Here is a 14,210-nt window from a genome sequence, read left to right as displayed (position 1 = left end):
TTCTGAGCACAGCAGGTTGTCAGTCAACAATGATCTTTTTATAGTCAGACTCATGGATATTGAGGGCTTTTCCCTGAATTTGGGTCAATTGAAATTTCCCTCCATGACTCAGGGTTGAGGCCTTAACTAAGCCGTCCTGAAGGTGTCTGTATCAGCAGGGCTGCACGATATTGGAAAAAACTAACATTGCGATATTTTGCGATATTTTTTTTCTGCGATATGAAAAAAAAAGACTAATTTTTGAAAGATGACATTAATAGCTTTATTTGGAAATAATGAATCATTCTCGACTTCTGGGGTGATTTTGTAGGGGAGTGCATCTACGTAGAAAATAAAATCGGAACTTTTCTTTTGTGAGCCATTCTTTGTTAAACTTTAATGCTTTACAAACACTAAAGCAAGTAAAGTGCTGTGACTACTTTTCTGAAGAGATTTTGAATAGAAAATGTAGGTACAACACACTGACTGTCATGACACCATTGTATTCATTTAGCACTATCCAGGCTAAAGTAAATGATAGTAATAATGCATGCATGCTCCTTCCTCTAACTTTTTAGATTGCGGTCGACTAGCGAAGCCTGCTTTGCTTGTTTGATAAATTGATCAATGCTGATTGGGATTGGTGGTTTGCTGTGCATGCAGAGCCTTCATGTCTCACTAGTAACAACCCTTAGTATCCAAGGACACTTGTCCTTTGTGTTTTTTTCAAATACGTTGTATCTTACACAGACTGCTGTGGTAGAATAAAATTTAATTTCCAAAACGTAATGTTAGTTGGGACAGACCCATTGTTTCTTTATGCTAACTTTATTAGCTTTAGCCTGGCAGCTGTGGTGAAAAATGGCCAGGAAATGTTGTAATTATGTTGCATTATCAAGATGATTTGGTTTGTCTCTGCAGCAAACCTAAAAAGGGACTACTGTAGCTTCACTACCCATGGAAAAGCATGTGCATCACTGTGTCTGCGGCAGCTGTTGCCTACGGTACTGTTCTACACATTGAGAGCCTTACTTCCCATAACAATAAACCCCGTCGGACTTACGTTACGTCACATACACACGTTGCCCACATGGCTACCTGTCTTAAAGGGGAAGGGTCGGCTGGTTACAATCATGTAAAAGGAGAACGGTGAAAGTTTAACTTTTTATTAAGCAGCAAAAAAGCTGCAGTGTCAACATCGCAACGTCCTGCGATGTGACTACTGCACATGCGCACATCGCGATGTAGATGAAACTAAATATTGTGCAGCCCTAATTATCAGTTCCGTTATTTGGTTCCACCTGAGGTTGAATACCATTCCCTGTAAAACGAGATCCTTGGTGTGAGTGCATACTAATTTCTGCCTTTGTTCATGGTATGATTTGGACCAGTTGGTGCCTCCGCAACAGTCTGGTTGCCTCCACATTTACAACCGTGTTCTCTGGCTAGACTGGTGAGGAGCTCCAGGACTCTGATCTCATGCTCCATGCGAGCTTTCTCCCTCCTCTCGTCCCTCTCAGCCACCTCTCTCTGCCGGCGCTCCTCCCTCTGCAGCCACTGGGCCAGGAGGTCCTGATGCCAGCGAGCCTGCTCCTGCCGTTGGCTCTCCAGCTGCACCAGCAGGCCCCGTGTCTCAGACACCAGCCGCTGGAAGCACTCCGTCAGGTGCTTGAGGGCGGGTTCCAGGCAGGGAGACTCGGCGTGATGGTGACCAGAGGTGAGGAGGGTGTTGGAGCTTGGATCTGGGGGTGCAGGGAGAGGAGAGGCGGTGGATTGGGTAGGAGGGGGAGGGGGAGGGGGAGGAGCCGGGGGAGGTGGTACTACATGTGGGGAAGGAGTGCTCACACTGTTTTCCACTAGAGTACCTATGACACAGGATATGAAACAGTATGGGTATGATTGTTACTGATGACAGGAATATCTTTGAGCCTAAAACACGTTATATGCACAGAAAAAAAACGCTGCACTTCTTAAACGACAATGGTTCTTACATACCACTCATTTCACGATGGATGGATGGTTGCAGATAAACTTCATGGTGTCGGAATCCTGTATCGCTGAACTCAAACTCATCTGTTGAATCTTCTCTGTCCTCCAACTTAACTTCAGAGTCGAGCTGCCAAGACTGAAGGCCTCCTCTTTCCTCTAAAGAGCTCAAACTTTGTCTTCCTGTCCTCCCCAAAGAACCAAAATTGTGTCCACTAATCTCTGTATTAGAATGTAAATCTGGCTGGATGCTTCCTGTCCTGTCAAGGGATTCAAGGTGAACCTCTGGCGTCTGTTGTGGAGAAACAAAATAGGGCCCCCCTTCCCCTCCCGCTGACCTCCGACCCAACACAGCATCCATCTCAGCAAAATATTTAAAAGTGCAAGGCTGTGAGCTGCCAATGCTTCTCTGTAGCTTGGCTCTCCCATAGTTAGCCTTCAGAGTTTTGACCCGAAGACGGCACTGGTGTGGACTCCGAGAGAAACCCATTTCACTCATGCGGGCTGAGAGGTGTTTAAAGACATGGCGGTTGCGAAGGTTTTCTGCCAAACTCTTCTGGATGCGCTCGTCACTCCAGGCGCACAGCAGCACCTGAGTTTCCTCCACTGTCCAGTTAATTGAGCGCTCAGCTTCTCTTTTCCCTGTACATACAAGAACACAGCTCAATACAGCAAAAACAACTTCACATATGATTTTAGGGGTATGAGGTAGATATTGACTCCGAACCACAAATTGAATCCAATTTATTCTAGTAAGGCTCAAACTACACTCCATTTTGCACCAACTCAAACAGCCCTGCAATAAATGCTACCTTCAAGATGGTTATTTCCATGTTAAGTTTTTGTCAAAGAGAAGTGTTAATTCAACTGTATGGTCATTTTATAGGCTGCAGTTTGTGGTGCTGTTGAACTACATTGTGATATACTGAAAGTTGGGACTTTCTAAATATTTAATTTATCCGCACTGATATGAAAGGTGTAAAAAGTATCAGAAACACCTCCCAGTATGATGCCATACTAAAACACCTCTATAAAATGGCATTGGTTTTAGCTAATACACTGATAACTGAGTGTAGATCACAGTTTGACCTGTACAAAAGGTTGCCTCCACAGCATACACAACCATCAGGCAATATCCTCCACATCTTTAACTAGGATATGTGGTCTTAAATTTAATGAAATAACCAGAAAATTAAACTATGACTCAATCTTTTTATTTAATTATTTTTAAAGTTGTACTTACAACGGCAATGTTTCTTAAACATTAAGCTGTCATAACTGCTGTTATTTTGTTTCCCCTTTCTGGTACTGCTTTTACTAATATGTTATATTTTAAGTACATCAAGAGAGGCTACAAAAATGTTATTGTACCTGTGTTTAATGAAAGTAATTGTGATTTTGCTTGGTCTTAGTCTGGAAACTTCTTAACAGCACTTTATGTTCCCAATACTAGGGAACACTAAAACATTAGTGTTTTACTAATCTCACTAGAAAACAATGAAAAAACGTTAGGTATCAAATAAGATGAAAATAATCTGCAAAATTGGTTTAGGTAAAGACTGGTTGGCATACCTGGCAGCTTAGTTTTAGCAGTAGAATGATAGTTTTTTTACTTTCAGTATCCTTATCATAACTAAATCATAACTAGCTAAATATGCAATTTACTAAAACCTAACTAAGATACAGTATGTAATTGCTATCATAACACAGTGTGCATGACACGTATTGCTGAAGTAAAGCCCTTAACGTATATACAAATGTATTAACTGGCTTTAATAACATGACATAGTCATTAGAGTGATGTAAACCCAGTTGTGTTAGATATCTAAATCCATGTCTATCTATAGCAAAGAACATATCCTTACATTACTTTGCTAGCTATGCTTGCTAACTAGCCAGATAGCAGACACAGCTACAGTTGAGAGTTAGCCGGCACGCTAATTAGGACACATGCAGAATAATACTAGCCTCATAACACAGAAGGCGAGCAGGACAACTTCAAACGAATGGTTCAAAAGCTTGATAAAAGAGTAAAACTACACTAGAAAGCTAGTTCTGCTCACTGTAATAAACACAGCTAGCTTAGGTTAGAAGCTAACAGTTAGCTATCTAGCTAACATGGCTACATAAATGCTTGTCTAATTTTGACTCTCTGCTGGCTGTTACACAACAAACAAAACATGTCGCTTGCTTAATAATTCTTACTTTTAGTCGTTGAAACCGAGCTGGTCGAGTTGATCATCGGTGGATTCATTTTTCAAGGGCTACAGAAAATGTAAACAATCCTCACACTCCGACACTCCTCTCTTCCGGGTGACGTGGAGTTCAGCGGGTGACGTCGACTGACGTGTTGCAGAGTTGTGATTGATACAGAAAATAAAAAAATGTATGGCGACAATTATGACAAACAGGACAAGTCAATAAATGATTAATGATATATATATATATATATATATATATATATATATATATATATATATATATATATATATATATATATATATATATATATATATATATATATATATATATATATATATATATATATATATATCTAAATTGTATTATGCACCAATTGATTGCGTGTCTCTATATATCCTGCATATACAAACTCCAACCAATGCTATAAGCAATATCTTCCCCATAATACTCATTTACATATTGTACTGCAAATGCATTACATATTCTTAAATTATGTATGGCCCTAATCTGCAATGTTCTCCTTTGTCCTATATTTATCAGTACAAATCATATAGTTATGTATATTTCCTCTGGGATCATTAAAGTTTCATGTTATGTATCTAAGGAGGATACTATGAGTTTAACATCAAATATAAATTTTTTTTTAATATGCAGTATGGTACAGTGTATAGTATATATACAATATTTATTTAGACAAGTGCACCATTGGTTTTTGTTGATATAATGTGCAACAACTGATAAAGCTGTGGTAGTTTTTTGTGGTAAGTATGTATGTGTTCATATCTCTTACATGTAGTATCCCTAGAGTCATAATGAAAGATGGTGCAAAAGGAAAAGTATAGTACTATCTTTGGATTTTAAAGAAATGCAAATCTTTTTCTGTTCGGGCAGTTAAGGTTAATGTACATATGCAGAATTTGTCAAACAGCATTAGAAGTCCAAATAAAATTGTTCCATCTTATCTTTTCACACAGGAAACAGCAATGCATGAATAAATGCAGCCATCTCATTTATTTTCAAAGAGACAGCAGTTGGCACAATTGGGTCCAAACACAGAAAAAACTAATGCAGTGTTGTTAAGCCAAACACTTAAACCCGGAGCAACCTTTGGCACAACACAGTCCCACGTTATGCGTCAGGCAACACAATGCATTGAACACTCCAATACATGCAAGTACACATTCCTTTGTAATGTAAACACTGTAGGTCTACGGTTGACCTTACCATCATAGTATAGAGTGATGTGAAGTATATTGGCCCTTTTAGTATTTTCTATACAGTGCTATTTGTGATCTCCAAACAACTCTAGTTGACCTGGTCTTTTTTGGTTTTCCATTAGCAAAAGTTGTGGATGGTACCTGATATTAACAGATATTAAAAGGTGAAAGTGAAGGTTGACCGAACTTTTTTTTTTATGAGAGCTTGCTCTCAAGGCTTGCTTCTAACAAGGATAGAGTAGGATATAATGAGCAAGTCAACCTACAGTCAACCAAGTTGACAATGCCATCTTTGCCTCACCTAATAAGTAGCTACATGATTGCAAATCCAAATTAAGCACTTATATTTCAAATCTAACCTCAGCGCACATTGGGCACAGTTACACTTGTATTTAAAGCTGTCCACATGCGATCCAGATGCATTTTAACTGCTAAGTGTGAACACGTCCCAAGAGGCCACAAATTCAGCTCAACTTTAAATAATAAGAGGGAACCATTTAGAGGAAATAGCTCCTAAAGAGGCTTTGAGGTGCTAATAGGCCGTCTTGTGCATTCTCTGTATGTCTGCTGTCTGCTATTTTGCTATTTCAGTCTTTCATCCACAAACACAGCAATTAGTGTGTGTGTGTGTGTGTGTGTGTGTGGGGGGGGGGGGGGGGGGGGGGGGGGGGGGGGGGGGGGGGGGGGGGGGGGGGGGGGGGGGGGGGTCCTAAAGTGCTGCTAATGCAGATTCAGTCTGCTTTCCTGCAGTGACATTTGCATTTGGAGCTTTCAGCCTTTGTTCTGTTATAGTGACTTTATGTCTGTGTTGTTTACACTTACACTTCTTATGTCTACATCTTCTTATAGCTACCTCTTTCATACCACCTACCTGGGTGGGGCTAGGGTTGTCTGATTAAGGTCCAACCCTCCTTTCTGAAATTCAAACCAAGCCAGCCTATATGGTCATGACAATTCAGAATTTTTAGTATAGATTTTTTGACTTTGTAAAGTTAGGCTTTGCCGTTGGCTTCATGACTCATTTAAAAAAAAAGAAAAAAAAGAGAGAGATTAACACATCCCAGCAGCCACATTGAACTGCAGTGTGCAGACTTGTGTCTTGTGCCAGAGAGAAGGAGTAAGAGCAGTGGTGCAGAAGACAATTATAACTTTTTCAAACTATTTTCTACGTTTGCATTCTAACACTGGGTTTTTACAGGCAGTTTTGCTTGGACTGTTCAGAAATTATTTCATCCGCTCTGCTCTGCTGTTGTTGAAGCTGCCTGTAAAAAAAAAAACTAGTTTCATACAATCTATGGTGAAAACTTAGTCTAAAACACAGTGAGACTAAATGTATGTTGTTTTTTCAAAGTGCGCGGTGACCTGTGACGACTGTCCTACTGTCATTTCAAACCAATCACATAATTTGTGATCCACCCATCTCTACAGCGCTGTGTCAGCTTTGCGGCAGGGCATTACACATGTTTATAGTAAAGAATACAAATTTTGGACAATTTTCTTATCTGCTGTCTTACCAAGATTTTTTTTGTTGAATTAGAAAAAAATCCAATTTCATCTCTGTGTGTTTAACACATTGATATCTATAGTGTTTAGTATATCTTAGCACTAGCTTAGCCCAAAGACTGGAAGCAGTGGTAAACTGCTGGCCTTGCTTTCTCGAAGGTGGTGTCCAGCAAAACAAAATGTCTGTTTTAACAATTAAATGTGTTAAACAACAATTAAAACACAGAACATCATATGCGTACTAGAATGAGCAATGACTTCCTTAGTCTGTCCTGATAGCTAGGCTCTCCGCACCTTTGTTACTCTGAATAAAACCAAGCAGAGTTGATGGAGGTTCTTTTTTCAACTTTTGAAAAAGGACTGAAAAAGATTCCATCTTGTTGAAAGTAATATTCCTCTCATCCAAATCTAAATTTAGTTAAACAACAGCAATAGCATTTTTTCAAATGATACAATACAGTATTGCTGTTGCATTTTGTTCTCAAATCTGTCCTGATTTACAAAGATGCCCTTGGGGACACAATATAAAACAGCTATTGTATAGTGACATATGTTGAAAGATTATCTCCAAATGGAGACTTTCATTTCTTCTGGAATTCAGATGAAAGGTGAACTTAACCTCAGCACCAGAAACTAAGAACCAAAAAGAAACTCTGAATGATCTCACAATGAGGAAATAAGAGGTGAAAAGAAAATGCAATGGGGAATTCTAAGCGTACTGTGAAACTAGTGCGTACTATGGAAAAAGTCATCTTTTTTTACTGTAAGATGGGCTCTGAGAAACTTTCAATCACAGGAACAAAGTTTTAGTTGTGGTTCTAGTTCCTGCATCCAGAAAGCCCGTGCTGCTGATGTGGGACTTTCTAACAACCCAGGAACTATCAGGGTTGAGTGTTTGTCACTGGTATTGGTATTTGGACTTGGGGAAGAACATACTTTCAATGTTGTTGACATTTAAATCACCATTGCACAACCAGCTTTCCACCTGTTTTACTAAAACAGTGAGATAAAAATAATGGGCAAGTGGGACTTCCTGTTTCTAATTAAGTTCTTGACTTCCCTGAAGCTCCTTACATGATGGGACTATTTTTGCCAGGTTCCAAAAGTGGCAAATGGGATTTTCAAAATCTCTGGACAAGTACTGACCGACAACCATTACAATATGTTGGGGACATTTTGTACGACCCATCTGAAAGAGTCAGATTACAAGGCTTTAATCTTGGAAACAGTTATAACATGTAGAACTGCAGGGTGAGATAAAGGGCTGTTCTCCAGAGCACAACGCACAGCACTGACTGCTTGGAAGCACACACACATACAAACGATGAGTTCGCCACAGCATAGGTAAGTACAGAGGAAGAGGGGAGCCGAGACAGTCAACTGGACATTCACCTCATGACTCACGCATGCCTTCGGGCTGTTCCCTGCTGGCCTACTGAGGAACATCAGACACACACACACAGACAGACACACAAAGACACACACACACACACACACACACAAAGACACACACAAAGACAGACAGACAGACAGACAGACACACACAAAGACAGACAGACACACATAGATACACACACACACACACACACACACGCAAATCCTTTCCAAAATACTCATAACACCTTTGGACAATCAGGGTCAAGAGCTTGATGCATCTTTCCATATTATATCACTACCAACTAGAGCTGGCTAATTAATATCAATGAATACTCGTTTAGAGACAGTGGGTACTGTTTGACTGGAAATGACACCTAGGAATTTTGCAAATTTCTACAACTTAGACCATTAGCTCACCTCTGAGCATCCTACAAAATGTGAGCAGGAAAAGAATAAAGGAGGTATTCCTGGTGGACACATACATTTAGCAGGACAATTAAGTTCAAACATGTGATCTTTTTGGAGAAGCTGTAATTATTGGTCTTTGTTCTCTTGGACTTCAGGGGATGGATCATTTACAACAGAGTCTTTAAACCTGAAAGAAAGAGCCATGCTTTTAATATATGACCGCAATAAATAAATAAGTGCAGAGCCAGCACTGTCTTCTCTTCTTTGCCGTCATCAAAGGCGAGAGTCAGGCTGTAGATCTTCTTTCAGTGTGGTTTGTAGTGCAGAAAACAGGTCAGCGAGCACACAGCGAGGTAAGATGGGGTGCAGGCGGCTCACACGCTGGAGAACGGTTACGTCAGTTGAGGCTGCAGGAGAACTGAGGCATCCCACTTTGAAAGCTTAGGATCTGTGCCTGCATGCTGCTCTTTGGCGTGGCTCCATTTTTCCCTCTTTCATGTCTCCTGACAACCAGCAGCAGTAGCCACGTTGTTTAGATCAGTGGCTCACAAACTTTCACACCAGACACAAACAAAGACTCAACATGGGAGCAGTGCAGCAATTCATGGAATCTGTGCTTTTTTCAGCTTCAACAACCAGAGTGATGTCAACAGCATGCAACTGGAGCCAAAGTTGCGAGCACCCCTGCTGGCGTTACTTAAGTATTAGCAAAATTTTAATGTCCACATTCCACATGTCAAAGCATCAAAGCGTCCCTGAGCTAATGAAAATAAACACGCACAGCTTTGATGAATATGTAAACATGCATATGTTTACATATGATACACTTGCTCAAACTGGCCATAGAGGAACATGTTTCATCTTCTCACCAACATCTGTTGCAAACCTCACCAGTCAAGCATTTCTTTAAACGCAGTGCTGTTTTCAGACTGAATGCCCACTTTAGCCCACATAGTCCTCATTATTATTGTCCTTCTATAGAGCAATTAGAACGCATATTTCCAACCCTGCAGAGAAAAAACCAAGTTAAGACTTAGTTGAGTTTGTGTTGACAGCTACATATGTGCTCGTATTTGCAGATTTTTGCGACAGAAGACAGGGAATCTCATGTCTTTTGGTGGTAATCATAGGCTCATGATTGCCTGTTGACATTAGAGCAACCCATGCAGAAAATGTATAGATGGGATTTGCAGCTGCAAAGTACATGCCTTTGCACCATCGTGGGATGCTGAACCACACAGTTACAAAACACACATGGAGGAACCACGGCAGGTCATTTATCAGCCAAAAAAGCTGGCTTCAGAGCTGTTGTGATGTGGAGTTTCGAGCCTCTGTGTTTTTCAAAGCCTTAATTGAGTCTCTTAAATGAATTATAGAACTCTTGGTCTCATGCCTGGATGCCCTCTAATTTGCTTGCATTTTTATAGTAGCCACCAATTTGCAGAGGCCACTTTGACCAACAGCAAACTTATGGCAAAGCATCTGCGCTTCAAAACACTTCCTACGAGCACCAGATGCCTATATGAGAAAAACACCATGTCCACTGTAATATATTCAACAACACAGAGCAATCTGAGATGAAGTGCAGGAGAGAAATCATCTGTGGAAGGGAGTGGTAAAGGTCTGGCTTTGACAGAAACTCAATGTGAACACAGATTTCTTCAGAACTACACTGGAAAGATTGAGTTCAACCCTACATAGGTCACATGAATCAGTGCACATTTCTGTTTATCAGCATGTAAAGCTAAAATCATCTTCAGTCACATGCCACACTTCCTATACGTCTTATTTGAGTCACAGTCATCTGCAAATCTGTGTCTAACTCTACAGGCATTTCCACCTTGAGTTCCTTCTTCCTTTGTTTGCTTCAAACAGGAACTGGGGAGCTAAAAGTGGAACAAACACTTAAAAGACTCCAGAAATTCCTCCACATATTTGTGCTTGTGTTTTTTTTTTTTTTTTTTACCAAAAATGGTAGCACATTCTTATGTAAGGGAAAGCTGTGATCCTTTACATAAATGTTGAAATTGGTCAGCGCCCTCCGTCCACGAGCCTGAGAGTAAGAGCTGGCCAGTTACATCACAGGGTTGGTCACCGTGACACTGTGTCATGTAGACGAGGCCGACTAAGGGATTGAAACACGTAAACAGCTGAATGAATGATTCCCTTGTCAGGCCTCAACACTGTCGTCCTGCCGTGATGGTCCGCAGCTGAGAAAGCACATCCACTGTGGTTAATGATATTTGAAGGGTCCTGAATTAAGAACACAGTGGCCTGCATTTCACAGTGGAACCTCAGTCATTTTAAGACTAAGCTTGTAGGAATAGACAAAGCAGTGATGGACAGCACTGTCCTAAGTGCATTTGCTGAAGTTTCTATTTAGTGCCACTTTATACCTCTACTTCACTTACAGATGAATATTTTTTACACAAATAAGCTTTTCATAAGTAGTATGACCAGCTTATAAAATCTGATGCCTTGTTATTAAACTACCCCAAATCAAATAAGTAGTTAAATTACCTCCAACAGCTACAGCATTATGATGCGTACATGAATGGAAAGATTACACCATTAACATAAAACATATAATATAGTAACACTCTGAAAAACTTACTTCTGAAAAAAAATCGATTGCCTTTACTTGTGGTGTACCTTAATATTTGGGTATTTCCACAAACACAAAACATCTGGATATTTACTACTATTTCAATGACTGGAATTGCTTCACTTCTATCCATACGTCAAAATGTTCTTAAGCAAGGCACTGAACCCCAACATGGGTGGGTTTACACAACATTAGGTGTCTGCATACATGGATGTGTTTGTCAGAGTTAAGAGTCCCCGTGGAAATCAACACACAACTACATTTTTGTAATTTCATGGCCCATTGTGGCCAAGCTGATGCAGAAAGTATCATTTGGGCGTAAGTTGCTTTGGATAAATACGTATGTCATAGTTAAAGCATTTCAATGACTATACTACAATATGCAGGTAGGAACTGCCTCGCACTGAAATCAGATCGGGTTATACGCTAATCGTAACATTGGTAGTCCGATTCCCGGCTCCTGTTAATAAATGTAATCCAATTCAAATCCTTTTTTAATGTTTAGAAATCTTGGATCGCTTTTGGTCCAGTTTTAACAACGAGACACCTTTTGACCTGCAAATAACAATGATTGCTAACAGACAAATCTATATAGATCATCTATTATGGGAACTTCAGACTCCCTGAATTTGGTGCTCCAGATCCCAGCTCCACACCCCCCCACCATTGAACCTCCTCCGTGTGGACAACAGGGATTGCGAGGAATGCGTCCCACCTAAGTTTCCGTGGCGACCCCCTTTTGGTGGCTGAGGAATGCCTGGCGTTTCACTGCTTGGACTGTTTTCACAGTACGCATTTCTTCTGGTAAACTGATCCTGACCACACAAGAGGAGCCCCTCTCCTCCCCCTCCTCCCTGTACAGCCACCTCTCCCGCACACCCCCACAACTACTGTCAATCAACACCTAATACTCTGAGCACAGCTGAACGAAACCACTTGGAAGGACTGCTGGTTCCAATTGAACCAAGAATGCGCATATACAACAGTAAAAAGTGGGCCATTTCCAGGGCTGTGGGAGTGGTATTCCTATGGCTTTGAACATATATATAAGAAGCAGACAGTTGTGCAGTTCAAAGACCAAGCAAAGAGGGCAAAAGTTAGCCAAAGGCATGAAGTAGTAACATGAAGCATTAAGTCAAACCAGAGCAACCCTTTCAAAAGCCGGCCAACATTAACCTACTGAATGATAAAAAATAACACACAACATGACACACACAAGTCTGTTTGGTAGTTTAATACTTAATGAAGAGTCGATTGCGGCTCGAAACATACACATTTTAGTCTCATTTGAAAATATAGTACCAAAAACAATTTCACAATGTATCATAAGATTGAATTTGGTCCTTTGGATTGTGAAGTGAATACAACTACAAGGTTCACATTGAGAATGCTGATATACTGAGATCCTTTAACAACGACTGTTATGTCAGAGGCTGCATGTCCCTTCACTGACACAGTGGTTTCTGCAGCGTTGACTGGAGCAGAGAGAGACAGGTTGCAAGAATAGCTGCTTCAGACTGTGTGTGGGTATTTAAGTTTACAGCAACTTAGTACAGAATCCTGAAAATACGCCTTTATACACACCTCAAATGAGACTCACATTTTAACCCTCAAAATATTAATTACAAAATTGTATTTATTTCACTGCCTCCTTATGCCAGTGTTTTGTGTTTGTCCTAATGAGACCTATGGGAGCAAACCATTTTCCCTCTAGTAGTCTGCAGAGAAACAAAGAAATTGAGTGATTAAATAAACGAGGAAAAGAGTGACAATCTGTGAACCAAATCTGTTTCCAAGCTTGCCTGTCTGCGTTTCTCCAGCTGTCCTTAGCCCCCCCCACCCCCCGTCTGGACTCACAAAGTGCCCAGTCTGTCCCTTTAAACTGTCATAAACAATGTCTATCCCAGCCAGACACACTCGTTTGTACAGATCAGCCTCGTGGACAAGGACACACTCTTGTATTTCAGGCATATTTGCTGCAGGTATTCGCAGCACCTGAGTTTGAATGCCATTGTTCTTATCTGTAGTTCTCTACTGAAGCCCAAACATTCTTTAACTAAAGATTAAACAATTCCAAACCTACTTAGAGTGCAGTCTCTGTTTGAGTGTTTGCGTAATCATGCCACAACAGGGTCAAAAAGTTAAAATGTAACCCAGATTAAAAAGACAAGTGGGAAATAGACAGTCTGGGCTGTAAACTCTGTGAAAATTAGTGTTTATTAATTTAATGTTTTCTTTAATTGCTTTCCTGCTAGTTGATTCTACAACTATGATGTTTTGAAAGGGAAACAATGTTAAAGTTGTTTGCATGTGTGTTAATTTGATTTTAAGTTTATTTTTACTACTTTACCGTTTGCACAATAAAAATAGTTTAGATTCTGTATCCGTTTCATGCATTCTCCTTCATATAAGGTTATTGTATAATGTTAAATCAAGCAAACACTTTAGTAATACATTTTAGTAAACATGATGATATTGAAAAAAATATGGTAAATTCTATGTACTCCTGACAGTGGAATAAGCCATTAACCTTTATAAAGGCCCAGTCAAGAAAAAAAAGAAGTAAAGTACTGTGACATACCATGATACACCGTGAAACCCCCAGAATCTCAATAAATACCCTGATACCAATTTTTGGACATACCGACCAGTACTACTGCATCTCCTAGTCTGTAAAGTAGTAGAAAAACATTCAGCCCAGCTCCTGATTGCTCTGTCGATGATAAATTATTGCCAGATTCATTTATCCACCTGCCGTCAGCATATAATGGAGGCAGGTGCAGTGGCATTAAGAGCAGCGGTGGAGACCTCGCAGTGTCGCCAAACAATAATATCATTAAACTGCATAAAAACACAGAGGAGCTCGGCTGGAGGGCTGGTCTGGGAACGCTTGTAATTAGCCTGAGCAGCTGGGAGGCTGAGATGTGTGTGTG

The 14,210-nt window shown here is 40.3% G+C and overlaps 2 protein-coding genes and 1 long non-coding RNA gene across 4 annotated transcripts in view; 1 reads left to right on the top strand and 2 right to left on the bottom strand.

Moving 5' to 3' along the window:
• Positions 1-14,210, bottom strand: part of rasgef1ba (RasGEF domain family, member 1Ba) — a 113,738-nt gene that overhangs the window by 35,545 nt on the left and 63,983 nt on the right. The gene's annotated exons all lie outside the window — the stretch shown is intronic.
• LOC117945450 lies at positions 3-1,362 on the top strand. The gene is made up of 3 exons (XR_004656806.1): positions 3-148; positions 829-833; positions 1,249-1,362. It is a non-coding gene; the product is annotated as an uncharacterized LOC117945450 (long non-coding RNA).
• On the bottom strand, positions 73-4,296 carry LOC117945421. Its single transcript, XM_034872905.1, has 4 exons — positions 4,171-4,296; positions 1,975-2,607; positions 1,255-1,844; positions 73-157 (listed from the first exon to the last, which is right to left on the bottom strand). Exons 1-3 carry the CDS (start codon positions 4,217-4,219, stop codon positions 1,333-1,335), a joined length of 1,194 nt encoding a protein of 397 aa, XP_034728796.1. The 5' UTR covers positions 4,220-4,296; the 3' UTR covers positions 73-157; positions 1,255-1,332.

This window comes from Etheostoma cragini, chromosome 5 (assembly GCF_013103735.1).
Source record: "Etheostoma cragini isolate CJK2018 chromosome 5, CSU_Ecrag_1.0, whole genome shotgun sequence".
NCBI lineage: Eukaryota > Metazoa > Chordata > Actinopteri > Perciformes > Percidae > Etheostoma > Etheostoma cragini.
Note: the sequence above shows the minus strand (reverse complement) of the source record. Positions and strands in the feature narration are given on the sequence as shown.